Source organism: Alosa alosa, chromosome 17 (genome assembly GCF_017589495.1).
Source record: "Alosa alosa isolate M-15738 ecotype Scorff River chromosome 17, AALO_Geno_1.1, whole genome shotgun sequence".
In the NCBI taxonomy this organism is placed as follows: domain Eukaryota; kingdom Metazoa; phylum Chordata; class Actinopteri; order Clupeiformes; family Clupeidae; genus Alosa; species Alosa alosa.
The window spans coordinates 17,820,562-17,841,243 of NC_063205.1; the positions used below are offsets into that span (position 1 = coordinate 17,820,562).

General features: G+C 43.6%; 2 protein-coding genes across 12 annotated transcripts in view; both read left to right on the forward strand.

Annotated features, from left to right (window-relative positions):
• Window positions 1-4,382, forward strand: part of ppp1r12a (protein phosphatase 1, regulatory subunit 12A) — a 65,957-nt gene extending 61,575 nt beyond the window's left edge. For 6 of the 11 annotated variants that reach the window (XM_048267439.1, XM_048267444.1, XM_048267446.1 and 3 more), the window contains one exon: window positions 824-1,155. In XM_048267439.1, coding sequence (XP_048123396.1) covers window positions 824-970 — 147 coding nt within the window. In that variant the 3' untranslated portion in view covers window positions 971-1,155. Of the gene's footprint in view, window positions 1-823; window positions 1,156-3,036 lie in introns of those variants that run through there. The other 5 variants (XM_048267440.1, XM_048267449.1, XM_048267448.1 and 2 more) reach the window with 3 other exon arrangements.
• Window positions 4,383-11,702: 7,320 nt separating this feature from the next.
• Window positions 11,703-20,682, forward strand: part of pawr (PRKC, apoptosis, WT1, regulator) — a 60,745-nt gene continuing 51,765 nt past the window's right edge. Inside the window, exons 1-2 of the mRNA XM_048268830.1 lie at window positions 11,703-12,254; window positions 12,625-13,358. Of these exons, the coding sequence (XP_048124787.1) occupies window positions 12,783-13,358 (576 nt within the window). The 5' untranslated portion in view covers window positions 11,703-12,254; window positions 12,625-12,782. The remainder of the gene's footprint in view (window positions 12,255-12,624; window positions 13,359-20,682) is intronic.

A 20,682-nucleotide genomic window follows, 5' to 3' on the forward strand; every position in this document is an offset into this window, starting at 1 on the left:
CAACATCCTGCAGCACAGTCTGCCTGTGTACTTCAGCAAGTCTTATTGTTTTGAAAATGACTGGTTGCATTCACAAGTCCTTCGACACTTATCTGCCTTGACGGTGCTTGTTAGCTTCTGAAAAGGAGTGTCAGATTGAATGTTCTGTCTCAGGAAACACAAAACAAAATCCATTATGTCTTAATCAGCAAGTGCTGCTCATTTCCAGGAGCTGTTGTTCGATAGCTCGCTCTATCTGCGGAGTCCTGCTTTGCTGAGCAATTCTGCGATGCCATCTCCGCTCTTTCACGTCACTGCTTTCCATAGATCGCTAGATAGCACTGATGATAGTGTTCGACTTCGAGCCATTTTCACTGTTACACAAGCCTGTCCTCATTTTTTGTAACAATCTCCCTTTCCTGTTTTGTCTTCCTGGTTTTGTTTTCTGTTTTTGTCTCCCTGATACTTTTTCCTGTTCCTGATTTTTTTTTTTTTTTTTTTTTTTTTTTTTTTTTTTTTTTTTAACAACTTATTTTTCTCTCTCCATTTTGTCTGAACATTGTTTTGTGTTCTCCACTCTCTCTTGACTGCCTGCATCTCTCTCTGAATTCTCACTGTCACTCTACACTAAATCTTTTCTGTCACCCCACCTCTCTCCCTCTTTTCCTGTTTACTCTTTCTCATCTTTTTCTTCCTCCATTCTCCCTTAACCTCTCTCCATCCACACCCCACCCCATCTATCCTTTTCTTTTTTCCCTCCTTTTCTCCTCCACCTCCTCCTCTCTCTCTCTCTCTCTCTCTCTCTCTCTCTCTCTCTCTCTCCTGTGTTGTGGTTTTCCTGCAGAACCTCCACCAGGTAAAGCAGGTTCAGGCGTTGAGGCAGCATAACGAGAGGCTGCAGGCGGAGAACCGCGCCCTGGCGCGCGTGGTGGCCAAGCTGTCCGCCGCCACCACCACCTGCAGCTCCTCGCTGCCCGCAGTGGACCTGTAGGCTCTCCGCCACGCGCCCAGACAAAACTACCCACCCACCCACCCTCACCCTACGCCATGCCACCTCCCCATGGCCCCCCAAACAACAACAACAACAACAACAACAACAGCCACCTACCCACCCACTTGTCCATCACTCCCTTCTTTGTCATGCTCCATTAGTGCTCCGCCCCACGCCTCTAGACAGGCAGGTGCACCCCCTCTCCTCCCTCCTCTGCCTCTGAGCCACCCCCTTCCTTTACCCCTGACTACCACCCCCCCCTAAAATGTTCCCTTCTACCATGCTGGGTTGGCTGGGTCGGCTGGGTCATTGTGGTCATTACTTTAAAAAAAAAAAGAGCATAGATAATGCTTGTGTGTGGTCTTGTTGGATTAAATAGATTTAATAGGTTGATCACCTATGGACCATTTGTGATCAATTGTCACTGACAAAAGCAAGTCCTAAAACGGCAACAACAAAAAAGCTTTTTTTTTTCCAGTAATGAATCACACTGCAAGTGTTCCCCCCCCCCCCATTAGTTTTATTACCCCCACCCTTCCCCGTCCCGCCCCTCCCCTCTGGTGTGGTGTTCTGAAGCCCCTCTGACTGGTTGCAGTTGCATTGGTTTGGCTTCTTTTGGCTTCTTTGCATGATGTGGCTTCTTGTGGTTTTTGAACCCACAGACAATGTTTTACGTTCTTTGCCCTCCCCTCCTACACACACACACACACACACACACACACTTTGATTGTACAATCAGGTCTCATAAAGACCCCGTCTCCCAGACCCCTATCTCTCCCCTGTTTTGTAAACTGAAGCCCGGCCTGTGTGTTACTGCCTGCAGCAAAAGTCTGTTGCATGGCTTCAAGACACAAATGCATCATGACTACGTTGTACGACGTGCGACATTCCCTAGGGGCGGCAAAGGAATGTAATTAACACCCATTGATGGCTTGGAAGTGAAATTTGATGGTTTGGAAGTGAAATATGACATCGGCGTGCCAAAATTCCTCAGCAGAGCTTGTCATAGAAAGGTCCCATTAAATATCTATAGGAACCACTGTCGCCAGCCAACCCCTGTCTTCAGTGTACAGGGAAACACATTTTTAATGAACTCTCCTTTTATTGCAAACACAATAAACTCACAATCTGATAAGGTCAGGCAATCTGTTTCTCTCTGGTTAATTGAAGATAATTACGAAGGAATGGCATAGAATATGAGGACTGATTTTCAGACGTTTAGTTTATTACGGAATGTTTCCGAGATTCTGCACAATTGAGTTTTACCGGTCAGATTCACACCATTACATCTAAACGGAAAAGAGGTTTGGAGGCTCTTATCTGATATTTGGTGCCTTCCAGGTAAACACTCCCAAGAGCGCATTTGCAGTTCCTTGTATTGTATTGGACCGATACAGTTTATAAAATAGTGTAGTAAGTCCTGTGCTTTTTGCTGTGATTTTTTTTTTTTTTTCCGCAGCATTTAGTGAACGCCCATTCTTCTTTCTGAATGCCATCAGGCCCTGCATTGCAGTTACAGATAGCGACCAAAGTGGCATTTGACCCAAGCCCCCTTGTTTGTTTTTTTTTCAATCTGGTTAGTTTTGTGCTTGTACACTGTTTCTCTTGACAGACAAAAGAAGCTCTGTTTGTTTCGCAGGAGTTTGTCCCATGTCGTGACTTCAGCTCCGTCTCTCTCTCTCTCCCTCTCTCTCTCTCCCTCTCTCTCTCTGGCTCCCTCTCTCTCTGGCTCTGTGTATGCATGGCTGTTTGGCAGAGTTTTTGATTTTTCATTCTTTTCCCTCCTGTTTTTGTTTTTGTGTTTTTTTTGGACTGCAGTGTATGCTCTCTCTTTCTGTCTCTCCTGTGTGCTTGCCGCACACCACTTGGCGTGTGGGAGAGAAAAAGAGACCCGTTACAAAGGACAAGCCTAGCGCTGTGGTTTCTGTCAGTCAGCAACACAGGCCGTGCAATTAACCTGCACCAGCACTGGGTTTTAATAGGGTCTTCCTCTTGACCATGGTGTCAAGACAATGTACTAACAGTATGTCTCCCCCCCACTCCCCCCTCCCTGTTTTGTCTTTCAGATGCTACCAGACTTGAAAGCAGATAACCAGAGACTAAAGGATGAAAATGGAGCCCTGATTCGAGTCATTAGCAAGCTTTCCAAATAGAACAGAACCTTACACCCCCCCCCCCCCCCCATTCACCTGCTGCCCCCCTTCTCTCGGTGTCTGTGCCACCCCCCCCACGTCCCAACCCATGGCAGCAAACTAATGGTATTGCACATTTAGATATTAATTGCAAACAGACATGAGTGACAAGAAAAGCTCCTTCTCTCCTGATCAGTCTTTTCTCTGTTTTTTACACCGTTTTATTTTCTATTTTTTCCCCCTCTCTCTCTCTCTCTCTCTCTCTCTCTCTCTCTCTCTCTCTCTCTCTCTCTCTCTCTCTCTCTCTCTCTCTCCTTTGTATCCTCTTTGTACCCCCTTTTTGCTCACTCCTCCACTGCAACACTCACCCCACCCTCCCTCACACGTTCTCCGTTAGATTGTTCATATAAAATGATTATGTTTCTTTTACACCGCTGACCCTAGACAGGACCACTGAGTTTACAGCAAGCGACAGCGGTGCAAACAGCATTCAGAAGAAGAAGATAAAAAAAAAAAAAAATAAGTTGAAAATCCTAGTGGGCAGGGAACGCCTCGAAAACTATTTAACCAATAAGCCTTAGTTGTATATAAATGAAAGAAGGAAGACAATGAGAAACACTTCGCTTTGATCTCTTGGGATGTCACAGAAGAACAGTTATATTCACCACCTTTTTTTTTTTAATTTTATTTGTGCCACAGAATTTTTTTTCTTTCTTTCTTTCTTTCTTTCATTTATCCCCCCCCCCCATGTCCCCTTCTTTCCTTCCCTCCGTACCAATGTCTGTGTTATAAAGGGGAGTTTAGGCATGGTGCTGGTCTCCCTCAAGCCCTGTGTGTCACCCCCCCCCTTGCCCAAAGTGCCACACATGTCCTCACGCCTCCCTAAAGGCCTGGAGGCTCTGACCTTTCAACATTCCCCTTCTGTGCTTCTGGACACACACATACACACACCACACACCACACACACACGTCTCTCCCCATGCCTCTGGATGAACCTGTGTGTTGGCATGATCCTCTAGGAGGGCAAACGAATTTCTCGCTTTACTGAAACAGGTGGACCTGGTGGAATTTAAGCTTTCACTGTATGTGCAATATGCATTTCTTTCATATTAAAAAAAATGCTTTAATGACGAGTCCCATCACTATTAAAGGGTTTTCTCCTTTTTCGTCCCCCACCTCCATCGCTTGCTCCCACCTCTCCTCCCTCTCTCTTTCCCTCTCCAATTTTTTTTCTCTCTTTTTAAAGTTTGTAGTGTAGTCGTTGGTTTATATTCTTAAATCCTCACTATGTTTTTAGCAGGTACTGAGTGAAACTGTATATACCTGTATGTATCGTTTGAGACCAACACATGGCATGCGTTTATGGTTCCCGTCTGTTACTTATTAAAAATATACAAATTCCAGAGGACAAAAAAGTGTGTTTTAAACTTTTTCTTTTTCTTCCTTTCTTTCTTCTTTTCCTTTCTTTCTTCATCATCTTTTATTAGCCTAAAGACATTGAATTACAGTAGAGCTACTCCCTTCTATGAGGGCTACAGCTACAGTGTTCAGTGCATCCTTTTTTTTTCAGTTTTTAAAGTGTTCCACAAACATTGCTGAGATGAGAATAATAATAATATAATTGCTTCACTACATTTCACACATTTGTATTTAGTCTCCTTGAAAGAGTGTTCATTTTTTTTCCCCATTTGTTTTTTTTTTTTTTTTTTTTTTTTTTTTTTTTTTTTAAACCTGTAGTATAGAGGTTTTTTTTTTTTTTCCCCCCAACTCGAAGAAACGAAACAGATAAAATCCCTATGTTATCGCTAACCCAGTCCTGTTTCACAGATGTCTACATGCACTGTCAATGCCATGTGAGGAGTCTTGTCCGGTTCGTAGCGAACTTGCCACCTTGTCGAATTCAAGTCCATGCAATGGTAAACATGTTTTTACGCTTTTTTCAGTGGCCTTTTAAGATAAAAAAAATAATAATACTGTAGTGCTGAACACAGAACGTCGCTGTAGTTGGACTGTCAGCTGTCTCCTCATTGGTTTAGATCTTTTGTTTTTGTTTTCATCCCCTTTTTAAATACCCCATTTATCTTGTAAAATAGGCGTGTGGCTTCATACATGCAAGCTGTGCTGTGACTACCAACCACTGAAGAGTTCAATAAAAATAAACTTGTACATTGTAAACATTCTGTGTCCGTTTTTTTTTTTTTTTTTTTTTTTTTAACAGTACTTTACTACTATCATCTTTGTTAATTAGTTTATATCTTTTATCCCAATATGGGAACCACTTAAACACCTTGTAACCCTACTTGGGTAAGTTGAGGGTTCTAGCTGTCCTGAGGATAAACCAACATGTAACTCCAGCTGTGTGCCACTAGATGGTGCTTTTTTTGTCCACTCATTCAACCTCCACTCGCTCAGTTTTGATCAACAGGAAACAGTCTTAACAATTTGATCACATTGAAAGCCATGGAAAAAAATAGGTATGCATGTGTTCACAATTTAGTCTGGCTTTCTTTCTTTCTCAGTAATGTTGGCACTGTGATGAGTCCTCAAAATAATGATTCCTTTCAAGTTCATATCAGCCCTAAATGCCCCACCACTCACACAATCAATATACAGACAATGCAATCTTGATGGTAGCAGACAGTTTATTATTATTGTTGTCCTTTCTTTTAACAGACTTTTGTATATCCTTTTGTATAACTTGCCATTTGTATTAAATGTCCCTTGTCTGATTGGGCTTTTCATCAAGCACACCAAGGCCTTTTTTAAAAAGGCGACTGTAATCCATGATTACAAAAAAGAAGTAACAACCAATTGTACACATTATGCATCTTTCCTTTCCTCTATTGTGTTCCATCTTTTTAAAAGGCTCTCTTGGCTTTTTTGTCACCCAGTCTGTTTTGTGTTGAGGACATTCCTCCTGCCCTGTGTTGCTACCTCCACCAGATTGGCCTAATCAGGAGCCTGACCACAACTAATGGGGAAAAGATCAGCTGGACAGGAGCCCAGGCAAAAAGGAGGAGGAGGAGGGGGAGGGGGGGGGGGGGGGGGTCACTGCTTCAGAGTCATTACAAAAACAAATGGATTTAATTACAGTAATATATTCCCAAAACAACAAACCTGGGGAGAATTATAGAAGTCTGCATTCAATTTTGAGACATACCTATGAGGCTAACAAAGATTATAACACTGAGTGTGTGTTTACATGCAGAGTTAAGCATGTAACATGTTTGTGTAAAATATGGGTTTGCGTGAATTAATATCAAAGTTGTGCAGTATGTATTTTAAGATATAACCACTTGTGGGCTTGAGTTTACCCATTGGTTAGCATTGCCACTTAATTTAGAAGTGGTTCTCATCACATGGATAAAAAGCATTCACACCCACACACTGAGGGGCATACTACATCACAGCCCTGTGAGGTCGCGACACTCAATCTAGTGCATTAATCCCCCCCTTTTATACTCGCGTAGGAGGAATAAGTTACCATATACTGGCAGATCTTCATATAATATACACCACTGACACTTCAGCAATTCACATGTACATTTATTCATTTAGCAGATGCTTTTATCTGAAGCAACTTACAAATTACGACAATCAAGCCACAGAAACGCACGCACACACGGTCTCCAAGGAAGTTCCAACAGGGGATGTAATAACCTGTCGGCCTGTCTTCATTGTGACTCCATCTGTGCACTCTAAAGTCCAGAGCAGTTGTCAAGCTTACTCTATTTGGCCCCATAAAAACGTTCTAAAAGAACTCATAAAGTCCCAGAAATAATCCTCAAATATCACAAGTGAAATACTCCATTTCCATTTTCACATTTCCATACATTTCACAGTGTAAAAAGACTGTTTTTTTTATGAATATTTGTGTTATTTATTGGAGGTTAGTTAAATAATTTCTATGGTTTTGTAACTGAAGCATTCTAGCTAGCCTCATTTATCAACACTTGCATGTGTCGAGCATAAGACTTTGAACAGTGTTGGGTTCCACAATTCACTTAAAACCCAAACAATCAATGGCAAATGTACAATGAATCATTTCCCATCATCTCAAGGCCCTCCCCTGCAGCTCCCTGAGACCTCTAATGGGTCCCGGACCCCTTATTTCACTGAGTCCAATGAAAGTACACACTAAACTACATCGGACAATGCTGAAGCAGAAGTAACAGTGTGTGTGTGTGTGTTTGGGGGTGGGGTGGGGGAGCTATTGAGTTCTTTTACATCTCATACAATAACATGCCTTTTTTTAACAACCATATAAATACTGAAGGTTTAATGTTGCACGTCACTGAAAATTACATAATTGTTAGTACCCATGTTTCTACCTAATAATAAAAAGCTTAGGCGAAAAACTTGTGGATGTGGAAGATCTGTATGCCCAATTTGGTTTGATACCAGGCCCCTTGAGCCAGAGCTGAGCTAGCCAGCGCTAAACCTTGATTTATTTTCTCATGCAGACAGAGACATTAGAGGTTTCCTACCCAAACTATTTTCTGGCAGAGCCGCGCATCCCCCTCGTCACATATTTGGGGCGCAAACCTCAGGAGTGAGGCTCATGATTCATCGTCTGTGTGTTGATCCTGCGCTGCAGCTCTGTGATGAGCCGACACACTTCCCGGGGTCTGAAGCCATCCAGGAAAAGACAGGGCATTATCCTCCCTGCCACCTCTGCCAACACCACCACTCTCATCTCATCCTCTTTCTCCTTTTTTTGTGCGTGTTCATTCTTTCCACTCATCTGTCTTAAATCTTAATCTTCCTCTCCCTTCAGCAGACCCACTTTGCTGAAGCTGCAGACTTGAGTCTTAAGTAGCGGGACTCAGGCGCAAGTAGCGAGGAGGGGACCAACGGCCACCCTTGCCTTCAGAATCAGACGTGCGAAAGCCCCCACTCATGAAAGACCAACAGCCTCAGTTTGTCTACCGCGTTCCTCTCCAGCTTAGACATGTGGAACTCTCATTAAGCTACGCAAATATTCTTTAGAAGGCACAGCCTCCGAACGGCCCATCGGAGTCGGTTTCGTTTATATTTGCAGCCAAGACTGGATCAGGTCCAGCTTCAGTGAAACTCTATATCAAGTTTGTATCAATTGAAAACACTGGAACTGGTTTGAAACCGGTCATCCTTGGTGGACAGTGATGGATGGGGATGCAAATGCCATAGTTACGCAATGGCAAATTCCTTGTTCCTTTCCTTTCCCATTGGCAAAGTAAATTAGTCTTCTTTCCATTTTCCGTCATTACATATTTGGATGAAGGGAGTTTTGACATGACTTATCTACCACACTCCAGGTATCTAGGGGAACTTGGGAAAGATGTTTTTTTCCTAATGTAACAGATTTGACTTAGTCACCTGTTTCTCTCTCTCTCACACACACACACACAAACAACCACAACCACACCTCTTTATGCAATTATTTTGCTGGTACTCAAACATCTTTTCAAGGGTTCCACACAGCACAGATAGTATTCCAGGGGTTAAGCATGGCACCATCCAACTGAAAAACACAGCCGCAAACTGTCCCTGTGCCCTCTGGAGAGGGATGGCACAGTGGAGGAGTTGGCTGACCCACTTCATTCCCCTGCTGACCGCTCGGTTCACCAGATGGTACTAAGCAGATGGCACTGTTCTGCCCGTTGGAGGGCTGAGGAAAAGTAACGGACGTGCAGCTGTCATCAACGAGTGTTTCATGCAGGTGGATGTTGCTCTGAGAATACCCATGGTCATCCGTGAGCTTTAAGTCAGCGGTTGACCTGCTCCATTCCTCGCTTTTCATGATAATCCAAACATCCCTCAGTCCGTAAACACGCTCGCCTCAGCCAGTTTGGCCAAGAGAGTCCACCACCAGGTGCTTCTCCACCATCTCATTCAACTCTGTCTGGCATCTGCTTATTCTTTTACAACTTTGAGTCAGCAACAGAAAAAAAATATATTTTTTAAAAAAGACTTCACTCTCTGATTGAACTGTTCAAATGCAGGCCTCCATGTTTAGCTTTTTTCAAAGCACAAACAACAAACAATCAGACAACATACAAACAAAACAAAAGGGGGGGGGTCATAGTACAGAAAATGGTCTTGGCAGTAAATAAAATAAAAATAAACTTACTAGTAGATCAGTAGATAACATAAAAATAAACTTATTAGTAGATCATGTGATCATACAGTTGCATCATGTAGCAATGCATATGGCCATAAAGCAGTGATGGCTCTATCTCCATCTATCAGCTCTCCATTTCTGGTTTTGGGTTCACCCTTAAGGTTTTGGGTTTCTCACATATTGTGCTTCTGATAATTTCTGAAACTAACCGTAAGGAGCTAAGTCCTATATGCCGGCCATTACAAATGAAAGAGGCAAATAAGCCCCCTTATCACATCCAAACACACTCCAGCACCACCAACAGACAGAGGACATTTGCCTTTGTATGTCCATTCCCAGTCTCCACCCTCCACAATGGACCTGAAGTCTAGAACTAATCGTGCGTTCCATTTGTGCATGCTGACGGCTTGTGACAACCCGTAACTTGTGAAATGACGTAACTTCCTTGTCGTAAGAACTCACCGTGAACTGGGGGTACTTTGATTTGTACGAGATCACTTCTTGTCAGATGACTTTAGGGGGGCGTGCCGTCGCCTCATTTTGCATGACTTCTTGTTTTTCGGTCATCTTACTACTCGTAAGAAGAGCCCTTTGGACAACTGGACAACTCGCACCATGAGTCCTGAGGCATGAAAAGAGACAAGACCGGCTACAAGTGGATAGACATAATTCTGTCAAAGAAATGAGCAAAGCTATTTTTGCTTATGGCTAAAATCTTCTTAAAAGGAAAGATCCAAAGTGATTCCTCAAAATGGACCTCTCTGAGAATTTATCAAAAATCTATATCTCATTCACTTTGAAAGGAAATTGCCCAGCAAAAAAGAACTCAAGACAAGTTACTGGTTTTTGGACTTGGAACTTTTTTTCATAACTAGGCACCAAGGTTTACAAGGAAGTAGACATGCATTTTTTGTTTAATAATTAAGTGTGCCCAGCTGTTAATTAAAAGAACCTTGAGCCCTTTTGTGAGGAAAAGAGTTCACAGCAACTCCAACATTCAAAGCAGAAGATACATCCTCCTTCACCTCCAGTGTTGTGTGAGTTAAAGGTGATTAATATAGTTCGAAGCAAGGCAAGTGGAGTTGACACTGGTCCACATTAGAGGCTATCAGCCTGCCTTCTGTTCTAAAGCAGACTAAAAAATGTTAAATATGTGGCGCTGTGACCTCACTTCTCAGATCAGGATCTATTTTTAGGCTTCCCGCTTGAACCCCCCACCCCACCCCACCCCACACACACACACACACACACACACAAAAACCCCTCCCCAGGTACTTTTCCTTCTTTGACAATGTGTGTATTTCTGGGAAAAAACCCCATGTACAATCTTTGAAGCGCTCATGGCCTTGACTTTTGTACATAAACAAGCTAAGTTTGACCTGAATTTGGTTTGAATTGTGCTTTTGCCATATTTTTAATAGAATTGAAAAAAAACTGATTTCTTTAGTTTTTTTAATGTGCTGATTAGCATCTTAATTGATTTTACTACCAATTTACTAACAATTGTAGATCAAATGTATTAGCTTTGTCAAACAATTACACACACACAAATACAAACACAAACACACACACACAAATACAAACACAAACACAAACACAAACACACAAACAAAAAGACAAACACTCACCCTAATCAATAACTTGACACACTGTTGTGATTGTTAAATTATGATCAATGAACAGCATGAAATGAGATATTCGAACTGCTGGGAAATACGAATTTAAAAGCAATTTGGGATATCTCTAACAGCTTGTCATAATATATTCAGCTCCATTCAGTTCAAAGTGCACAGTACATGCTTTACATAATAAGCCATCAAGGAAACTCCCGAGTGTGTACTGGGACAGAAACCCTGTCCTAGACTGTAATGCTTAGGCCTACACCAGCTGGAGAGCAAATAATGATGCAGAGCTACCAAAAACTTGGCCTATATTTTGTTTTAATGGCACACCAGCCAACTGGGATTCGTCCCCTGTATGCCCAGTATCCAGTACATTACTGATTGCATGCATAACGTTACCCTTTACACACAGCCCATGAATGGACAGATTAGCAGTTTGATAGGCCTACTTCTGTTGATAAGTAGACTAATTTGAAACAATCAAATTCTGTGTGATATCATAGATGTGTGTACCTATACTGCTGCCAGTGAAACTATGATAATGCAATGACAATATGAATGCCTATGTGTAATATACGTTTCCAAAACTGCCTTTATGAGATCCTCTTGGAGCAGACTACCAGTGGTAAAAACAGATATATTCCACTTCTATTGACATCAGGGATAGACCTGGGTAAGTTAAATGAGAGTAAGTGGTAAACCTCCTAAAACAAGAGCCATATGGCATTGCTTTGTTAGGAGAATGCAGCCACAGCTCTTACATTAGGAGGGTTACCCCTTACTCTGTACCATAAGGTGATGATTTTGTTCAACAATTATATTTGTGTATAAAAACAAAAAAACAAATGGCTGTTCAAAAGATGTTCTAGAGTTGGATGACTCATCCTTTGACGTTGTTGTGCTTCATGGGATCTGCGTGGGAGATCATGACGTGTAGCAGCACATAATCAACAATGAACTGTAGCCTATGCAATGGAACCTCAGCTTTCCATTCGTGATTGACAGCGACTCTCTCACTGTTACTAATCAACCAGGCATGGCAGCACAGACACACACGCACACATTCAGACATACACACACATAATGTGTGCGACTCTCCTTTCTTCAAACTAAATGCATTCTGTCTGTGCTATTATTAACGGGGGTAGAGATAAGGGTTTTTAAAGCGAAAGAGCTCTTATAACAATTGTGGATTGTTGTACCTGAAATAACTCAAACATAGCCTATTTCGTTCTCGTTCGTCAGAGCTCGTAATAGTTCGGCTTACCCTCGTGAGACTTCGGAAACGCTCGGCCCGGCCTCACAATTCACGAAAGAGGGGCAGAGCACTGTTCTGAAGCTCGCGTGTGACTAATCTAGTTGGCCAGTGAGTTCTCTGTACTCCTCCGACAGATCCTAAGAAACCGACTGCGCTGCTGAAAGCACAGGTGAGTTCAGTCCTCATATTGCGCTTAAAACTGTTGGAATGGAGGCTAGCATGTATTTAATTAAAGTAGCTGACATTTGTTTTGTGTTGTGAGGCAAATCGATGAAGTTGGAGAAGTAAACTTCCCAATCATGTCAGCAAAAGGTAGCCTGTGTTGTATACGATTTTAGCGCAACAGGTCAAACTGCCATGGTGTTCCACAAACTTTGTGACACTCACCTCGTCTTTAAAAGCACAACATTGCGAACAGAATGCATTTCTAAGAGACATTTGTATATATATATATTCACTAAATTAACTTGACCTAGGTCAGATTTCATTCAAATGTCTAGATGTCACGTTAAACTTGTAACGTGCATGTTCGTTTGTAGATCAACTCGCACAAGCCAACTGTGGAGGAATGCCGTGTAACTACCGGGAATAACGTTAGCGTTCAAACGGAAGCTACAATTATTCACCAAGTGGCGTGGTTTACAAGTTTAAGTGAACTCACCCGTGAAAACAATACGGCCCAACGACAGAAGGAAACATGGCAACTGGTGGGTTTAGATCAAACGCAGCAACGGACTTTCTAGAGGAGTGGAAGGCAAAACGTGAGAAGATGAGAGCAAAAATGCTTGGGGACATAGCCGCAGCCACAGGCGTGTGCACTGGCAGCGGAACAGGCTCAGCTTCTCTTGGGACCAACAGTAATAAAAGTGAGACGCGCAGCGCAGCACCAACCACCGAGTTAAACAACAACGGCAATCCAGATCGTGGCAGCTCCACGTCTAGCAATTGTGTATCAGCATACCCTATGGCTCGGTCGGCCTCATCCTCCGCGCTCAGGAGGCCAGACGATGACCCACAAATGACACCCGCCAGGTGTGCCGAAACAGGAAACCCGAAGAAAGCACCGCAGCCGGAGAAAGTGCCTGGCAGCCCGCAAGCAGAAGCCAACCCGATTGCTTGCAATGATAGTGATAAGGAAAGTCCGTCACCAGGCAAAAGCAAAGAGAAGAAGAGCTCCGGGCCCAGCGCCAGGAAAGGCAAGGGACAGATTGAAAAAAGAAAGTTGAGAGAAAAGCGAAGATCTACAGGTGTTGTCAGTATACCGTCTAATGAGGTGAGTACAATCCGCAAGCTATAGTAATGACTCCCTTGTTTTCATACCGTAAATTAATGTCTACGTCGGGTATTGTATAACATGTCTTGGCGTAGTGTTTGAAGACAAGACCATTGTGAGATGGATTAGGCCTAACATTACCGAGAGCCAACACCTTAGCGCACAGCTATTACACAACAGCAGCTGCAGCAACTCACAAGGACTATGAGGGAACGTCAGTGCTATTGTTATCTCTCTGCCAGTGTTTAAAATGTAAAATCCAATAATCAATCAAATCCTTCTGTCTTGATTAATGAAATTTGGATAAAGAACATTTGCAGAGCGCAACAGGTCAGTTGCCCTCCTAACCAACCAAATAACAATGATGAAAATAAAAGCCGGGAGAAGCAAGCTCGCATCCCACAAAAAGCGGTGTGAAATCGTTCAAAAATGTCCGAGCAAACACTCCAATCCCAGGCAAGTGTTTATAAAGATCTTCTGTCTGGCAAAGAAATGAAAACAAGTCTTCATCACTTATGCGGGAAATGCAGGCGGCGTGCAGTGGTGTTATTGCACTTAAATCATGTCACAGCGTGGCCTGCCAGCGCATACTAAAGTATTGCCGCTGTCACTGTTATAAAACACACACTTCCCAAATTTGGCCCAATTGGATGCTGGAAGGAATGCTATATTCTGGGGGTTTATGGTATGGGTGAATGGCTCCTGGGGTCTTCTTTCTGCTTACCAGTGAATGTTGCCCTCTAGGTAGTTGGTCTTGGAGACTGACCAGTGTATGAGTTGGCTCAGAGCATCCTGTCATTATGCTCTCCTTTTTGCCAGAGTTAAATAGTTTGGGAACTGGTCGGGGGCCAAGCGTTAATGTTCAGTTTTTTTAAGTGTGTGAGGGACCTTGCCAAATATTCACATCCATGCTCCATGGTTTTGCTGGGCTCGTAGTAACAGCAGAAAAATGTAAATTGGCAAATTGCTGGGGCAACATATTCATTGCTTTTGTCAATTTTTTTCTCGTTGCCCGCTGGCAAAACAAGAGACATGACAGCATGGATGAGGTATGTTATTTGAAAATGCACAAAAAATATGCTGAGCTACTGGGAAGATGATATCTGAATTACAGTCTATAGGTGAGATGGTGGCTATAGGCAGAGGAGGATGTGTGATGCCTGTGGTCCATGGTGACCTTTGTCCCCTCAATGACTGAATGCTGCACAGTGGAAGGGGTGTTGTTTGGTTGTGTGTGTGTGGGGGGCTCCTTCCAGGCCTTGAGCAAGAGATGGTGTGAAGATAACTGGAATGGTGCAGGACTCTTATATTTGTCTTGTGTGTGTGTTTGTGTCCGGATGTGCTCACAATGTTTTGTATGAAGGAGGTGTCCCTTTGAAGGTGTTGAGGCTCTAATTTATGACTCATTGTTCGACTATGTTGGCTTTGTGAATGCTTAGCGTATGAATTATGGTGCCTTGGTTGTGGATATGTTCTCAAAGGAAACGATTTAGTTACTAATTTGTCATTCATTGATTGTGCCCGATAGCAGCTATTGACTAAGCTACAGTTACTTTTATTTATCACATTATTATTAAACCCCGAAAGGCCCTTTTCCTCTCAACTGCTGGTCACTGATAAACACTCCTAGAAGCCACAAGGAATGTTCAAAGTTGTAGGCCCCAACTCGTTGCTTTAGTTTTGGTCTAATGGTGTTTGTTTTGAATTCCTCTGATATGGTAGGGAAAACTGCCCCCCGAAAGACCCCAATAACGTCTTTCATTACATTAGGCACCAGCGTGTGTAATGATGGGAGTTTATTTTATTTTGTAGCTGTTGGACCAACCCAGCGCTAATAAACGGCCAGGCCATTGTTTGACAGTTGGCTTTGCCTCAACATGTCCGTGACCCATTTTGTAGATAATGTAGGATGTCTAGCGTGTTTGGCATCTGTCCACTCTTGAGTTCCTAGGCCAGAACAAACAGACCAAGGTGACAAGCCGAGGAGATGGGGCTTTGGAGTTTTAGTGCTGAGGTTTATGTACCGTCGAGGGCATAATGTGTCCCCCTCTCAAGGGAACCTCCATGCGGCTGTTTTAAGGAATTGGAGAAAGCGTGAGACAAATCATATCTGGATGCAGTTATTTTCTACAGGGGTTTGTTTTGAGTATCCTTTTGACGACTGATTTGTTTTTTTGTTCCTTGTTCCCTTTTTAGTGGTGAAATGGTATTTCTTTACCACATGTTATGATTGTGCAGACTTGGATGTATCGTTTATCAGAACGGCTTATTGGGTAGAAATGTTGGCATCACTCTCAAACCGAGTGTTTTCTTTATAGTTTTTTTTTGTTTCTGCAGCTAGGGTATTTTGTTTATAAGAGTCTCTCAATGGAGTGCAAAGCAGCATGGAAAAGATGGGGGGGAAAAAAGAGACCTGCTTGAAGTTTGAAGAGCTGAATGAGTATAGTACCAAGACCCCTTCAGTGGCGGACAGATACCACATGGGAAACGGGCCGTGATATTTCAGCAGCCTTTTAAAAAAACCATAAATGCCATCATCATCGCTGTGTTACTGTAAACACTACGAGGAGGAGCCGTTCAAAGCGCAGCTGTGTGACTGTGGGAAATAAGCCCCCTAAAGAGACAAGAGAGAGCCTTAGCCCAGCAAGAGACAAGAGAGAGCCTTAGCCCAGCAAGAGACAAGAGAGAGCCTTAGCCCAGCAAGAGACAAGAGAGAGCCTTAGTTCAGCATCTCCTCGCTCTCCATGTGGAGGACTGCTCCACACGGCAGGACCCCCTGAGACCTCACTCAGCTTATGACATAACGTGTCGTAGACGTAGAACGTAGACATGATCTAACAAGGTTAGATCTTTTTTGTACAGTTTTTCAATCAAGTGTGATTGGAAGTGTGAAGGAATCTTACTCAGGCTAGTTTAACATCCCATCCCCCAAGACAACATCTATTGCACTGACAGTTAAAATTGGCTGTTTGAAATTCCAGTCGGTCGGGTTTTTTTTGTAGCAGACTGTAAAGGCATTCCCATGAAGCTTTGTCAGTAAGTGAAACATTTGTTTTGAAACTATTAACCAAATAAAGTCACATCATCACTGCAAATTCCTTAGAGGTTTAGTCATTAGATGTTATTTGTGCACATTGTTTTTTTTTTTTGTTGTTCTGAGAACACAACAGGAATTTATGAAGCTCTGCGTTACACTGTTCCAAGTTGTTGCCCAAACAACTAAGCAATGCCTGAGGAATGTCTTTTACTTTGTAAAAGAAAAAAATTCAACTGCAGCTCATTGTTCATTCCTTAATGAAGGTTGAGTGGACCTCTGATGGATGAAAAAAAGGGTGTCTTACAGGAACAGAAATTCCCAGTGTTTTGTCTGAGAGTTTGGGGAATGCCAGAAGTAAGGGGTGGGTAAGGGGGGCAGATTTTAGAGACTTGCAGCCTGACAAGGTGTTCCATGTAGGCCTCTCGCCCTCTTTCCATTAAAAAATCTTTTAGCACACCGTAAAACACAGCCCTCAGTTCAGTGGGCCTACCCTCGGGATTTTTGGGTACTTTCTGTGGAGTGTATAAAAGTCCAGTCTTTGTAAAAAAAAAAACCCTTTCCTCATTGGTGAGGTGTGCGCTAATTTTCATTACTGTACAAAGCTTTGAAGGAAACAGAAAGGCAACTGAGACGAGACTAGCAGGGGATTTAGGGCTGAATCATTAGCACTAATGTTCTGGTTGCTGGGTGAAGTGTACTTACCAAACCATGAAGGGGAAACCATTACTGATGGCTGGCTAATAAGCTGCTAAGCTTCCAGATCTTATTTTAAGAATGCTGAGTTTATCTGGGGCCTTCAGTGTTGGATTGATGAACACCTGACAGTAAAAGTGTTGCACGGTTATGTAACTTCTCTCTCTCACGCTGTGTAAAACACCCCTGGATGTAAGACTGTTAGTCACTCCTTGGGGGAGACGAAGGAGGGAGGGAAAGGGGGTTGGGTTCTGTGTAGAAGAATGGAATGTTCTCTAATAAAGCTCTCAGAGAATGCACAGTCGCTTCACTCTGCTCCACAACGTGAAAACTCCCTGACAGGCGTGTGTTACTGAACAGTGGAGTCTCTCTCTCCTCTCTCTCCCTCTCCCCCCCTCTCTCTTTCTTTCTCTCTTTCTCTCTCTCCTTCTCTCTCCCTCTCCCCCCCCTCTCTTTCCTTCTCTCTTTCTCACTCTCTTTCTCTCGATCCCTCTCCAACTCAATAGGCTTTGTTGACATGACAGTTTAAAGGATAATAGTGTTACCAGAACATAGATAAATACAGAACATCAATAAATTGAAAATCTATAATCACAAGATAGAAAATGTGCGAAAAATACATGTACATACTACTCACACACACAGATTAACACACACAACAGTCGCCCACTAGAGATAGCTGTACTGTCCCAGTGTGTTTGTGTTTGGGACAGACCTTTCTGTTTTATTCTGTGAGAAATAACACGCTACCTTGTCAGTACCAGAGTCGTCACTCATTAACCGCAAGGACCAAGTGCAAGAGCCAGAAGGGTTGACCCACTGAACCCTCCAGATTACCCGTTATGTGGTGAAGCGTTGGAGTTTGATCTGTGTTTTGGAGTCACGTCAATGCAGGGGATGAAAGGAGGATGAACTGAACAAAGGCACATTTGTTCAGGTGGAAAAAGACAAAGTGACCGCCTGTGTATGAATTCATGCGCGTCCCTGACTATCTCTGGCAGCTGATAAGACTTCAGTATTCAGAATCCTGCTGTTAGCATCAGCAAGTTAGCATTAGTTGTGTTCTTACTCCACTATTGCAGAGCAGTTCAATGTTACTTGTTAGAATGAATTAAGACAGAAGCAGGTGAGTAGGTGAACCCGTGACAAAATGAATGAAACAGGAAGGATTTTGGCCGTGTGTGTGTTGCCCGGGAGTGTAAATGTAGCATTCTTGCTGGTTTGGCTGCATTGGGGGATTTCTGAGTCAGCGTTAATCAGGCCACTCTGCATGATTAGGCATTCGGGCCTGTCTGTTTATATTCACTGCAGTAGAATAATGCAGGCCTAGCCTTCTCTTTCTCTCTCTCTCTCTCTCTCTTTCTTTCTTTCTTTCTTTCTCTCTCTCTCTCTCTTCCATCATGCATTTCTTTTTATTCCTCATACCTATCTGCTTCTTTCTGTCTGTATTCATTTTGTTCTGCGTTTTTATTTTTGCAGGTTTTTTTTAGTTCATTTGTGTGGATCCTCTGTTTTCTCTCCTTTTTGACTTGCTGATTGACTTGTTTTGTCGTCTTGTCTATATCTTCTCTGTCTGTCAATCTGTTTCCATCCTTCCATTCCTTCCTTTTTTTTCTATCCGTCTGGCTTTCCTCGGCATTGAAGCATAGAGAAGCAGAGAGGGTCAAGTGTAAAAAGGCGGCCGACACAGAGCTCAGAATTCTCATTTGCATGGTTGACCTAGGCGAAAACCCCAAACAGCCTCTTTTCAGCAGCCCAAAGCATGCGAGCCATGCCATACGGGTCACTTCCTCCTTAACCTCACATCGTCATGGATACCTCTCAGACTTTGCTCCCCGGACGATAAGCAGCAGTGAAAGTGGCGACGGGTACACACAGACGAGAACGAGCAGTGCCATAAAACCCAAGACTGGCACTCCATGGGTCTTTCCTTGACGGCGATCAAGAGAGTCCTGTGCTCCATGGTTACGGGTATCAGCTCCAAGGAATTTGATTGTGCACAGGTTAACCCCCCCCCCACCTTACGGTATGCCTCTCATGGGTGTTTGACATTCCGGTGTATGCCTTAGGATTTAAGCCTGGCTTTAAGTCATTAAAGACACGTTTGTTTTGCCTGCGCATAGCCCGAAGAAACTAATATGATTCGTTTTGGGGGTGGGATGGGGTGGGGGCTGGCGCCTTGAGCGCCCGATATATATCAGAATTTCAGGGTCCAAGTTGCATTACTGTGCTGATCAGAGTCAGATTGTGCTGACCAGAGTGTGTGTTGATCTGCAGCCATTGTAGCCACACACATCAAAAGGGACACGAGAGGCAATTGAAGCGACAACTGTGTGTGTGTGTGTGTGTGTGTTTGGGGGGTTAAGGGGGAATGTGACCACTAAGCACAAAAAGAATGGAAAAATAATTTTGGCCCAAATAACCCACAGTCACGAAGCCCCTGATGTGTAGGCTGTGCTGCTGAAGCTCTAGCTCTCTGGGCCAGTTCTAAAGGAATGCCCACACACTATGGGATGCTCTTTGAAACAGTAACCTGAACTGTGTGTGTGTGTGCACATGTATGTGTGTATGTTTTGAAATAATTGTTTGCTCCTTCAGGGGTGTGTTGCCACCTTTTGGTGTGTTACTGGCCACAACGTTTCTTGACCCAGACCTGTGAGCCGAGCTTGAATAATGACCCGTGAGGGTGTCTGCAGGGGAAAAGGCCCGAATCGACCCCCCCTACACACAGACACAGACACAGACACAAACACCCTTTCTCTGTTCTCTTTCACCTTCTCTCTCCCCCTCCCACCTCCTTTAGCTCTGCTTGTCTCCATCAGCTCCTGGGCTTCTCTCCAGGCTCCAGGCTGTTTTTGCTCCTCTGTTTTTCAGACCCCAAGATTCCTTTGTGTGGCCCCTGTGTCTGGCTGCCACACTGGAGATCGGGAAGAGCTCGGAGTGAAGGAGGGGGGTGTGTGTGTGGGGGGGGGTCCACACACACACACACACACACACACACACACACACACACACACACAGGCTTAGAGGTGGACCGAAGGCACGAGGCTCACAGGGCCCCAAAAGATAACAGAGACATGGAGCAGAGGGGCCAGATTAGAGCTCTTAGTCCTGGATGGAGCTGCTGCTTTCTCTGCAGGCATCAATCTTTTCCAAAATGCTGCCATGCTCATAGCAACAACAACAAAAAAAGAACCCCAATGTGCCCAACTCCCGTCTTGGGACCTGAATCACATTTGTGTTTATTGCAACCACACTTTGTGCAAGGACAGAGGGAGGTAAAGACTTTCAGGTAACTTTCAGGTGTGTCTGCCAGCTGGTATGACTTGACAGGACTGTAGCGCTGGCCTAGACCATGGGTTTGATTTCCTCTTGGTCAATACTTTCACTAACTTTATGTTGTGCTCAGGACCTCCTAGGTGGCAAAGGTATCATGCACAATCAGCTGTGTTTATGGCCGATGATGTCATTGGGGAAGTTCACATTAAGGTGTCACCCCTGCTGATTGTGTGCACTGGAACCTTTGCAGACGCAGGAAACGTTGCCAACAAAGCACGCAACACTTGTCAAAAAGCAAATAGGGCGCCGTGGCAA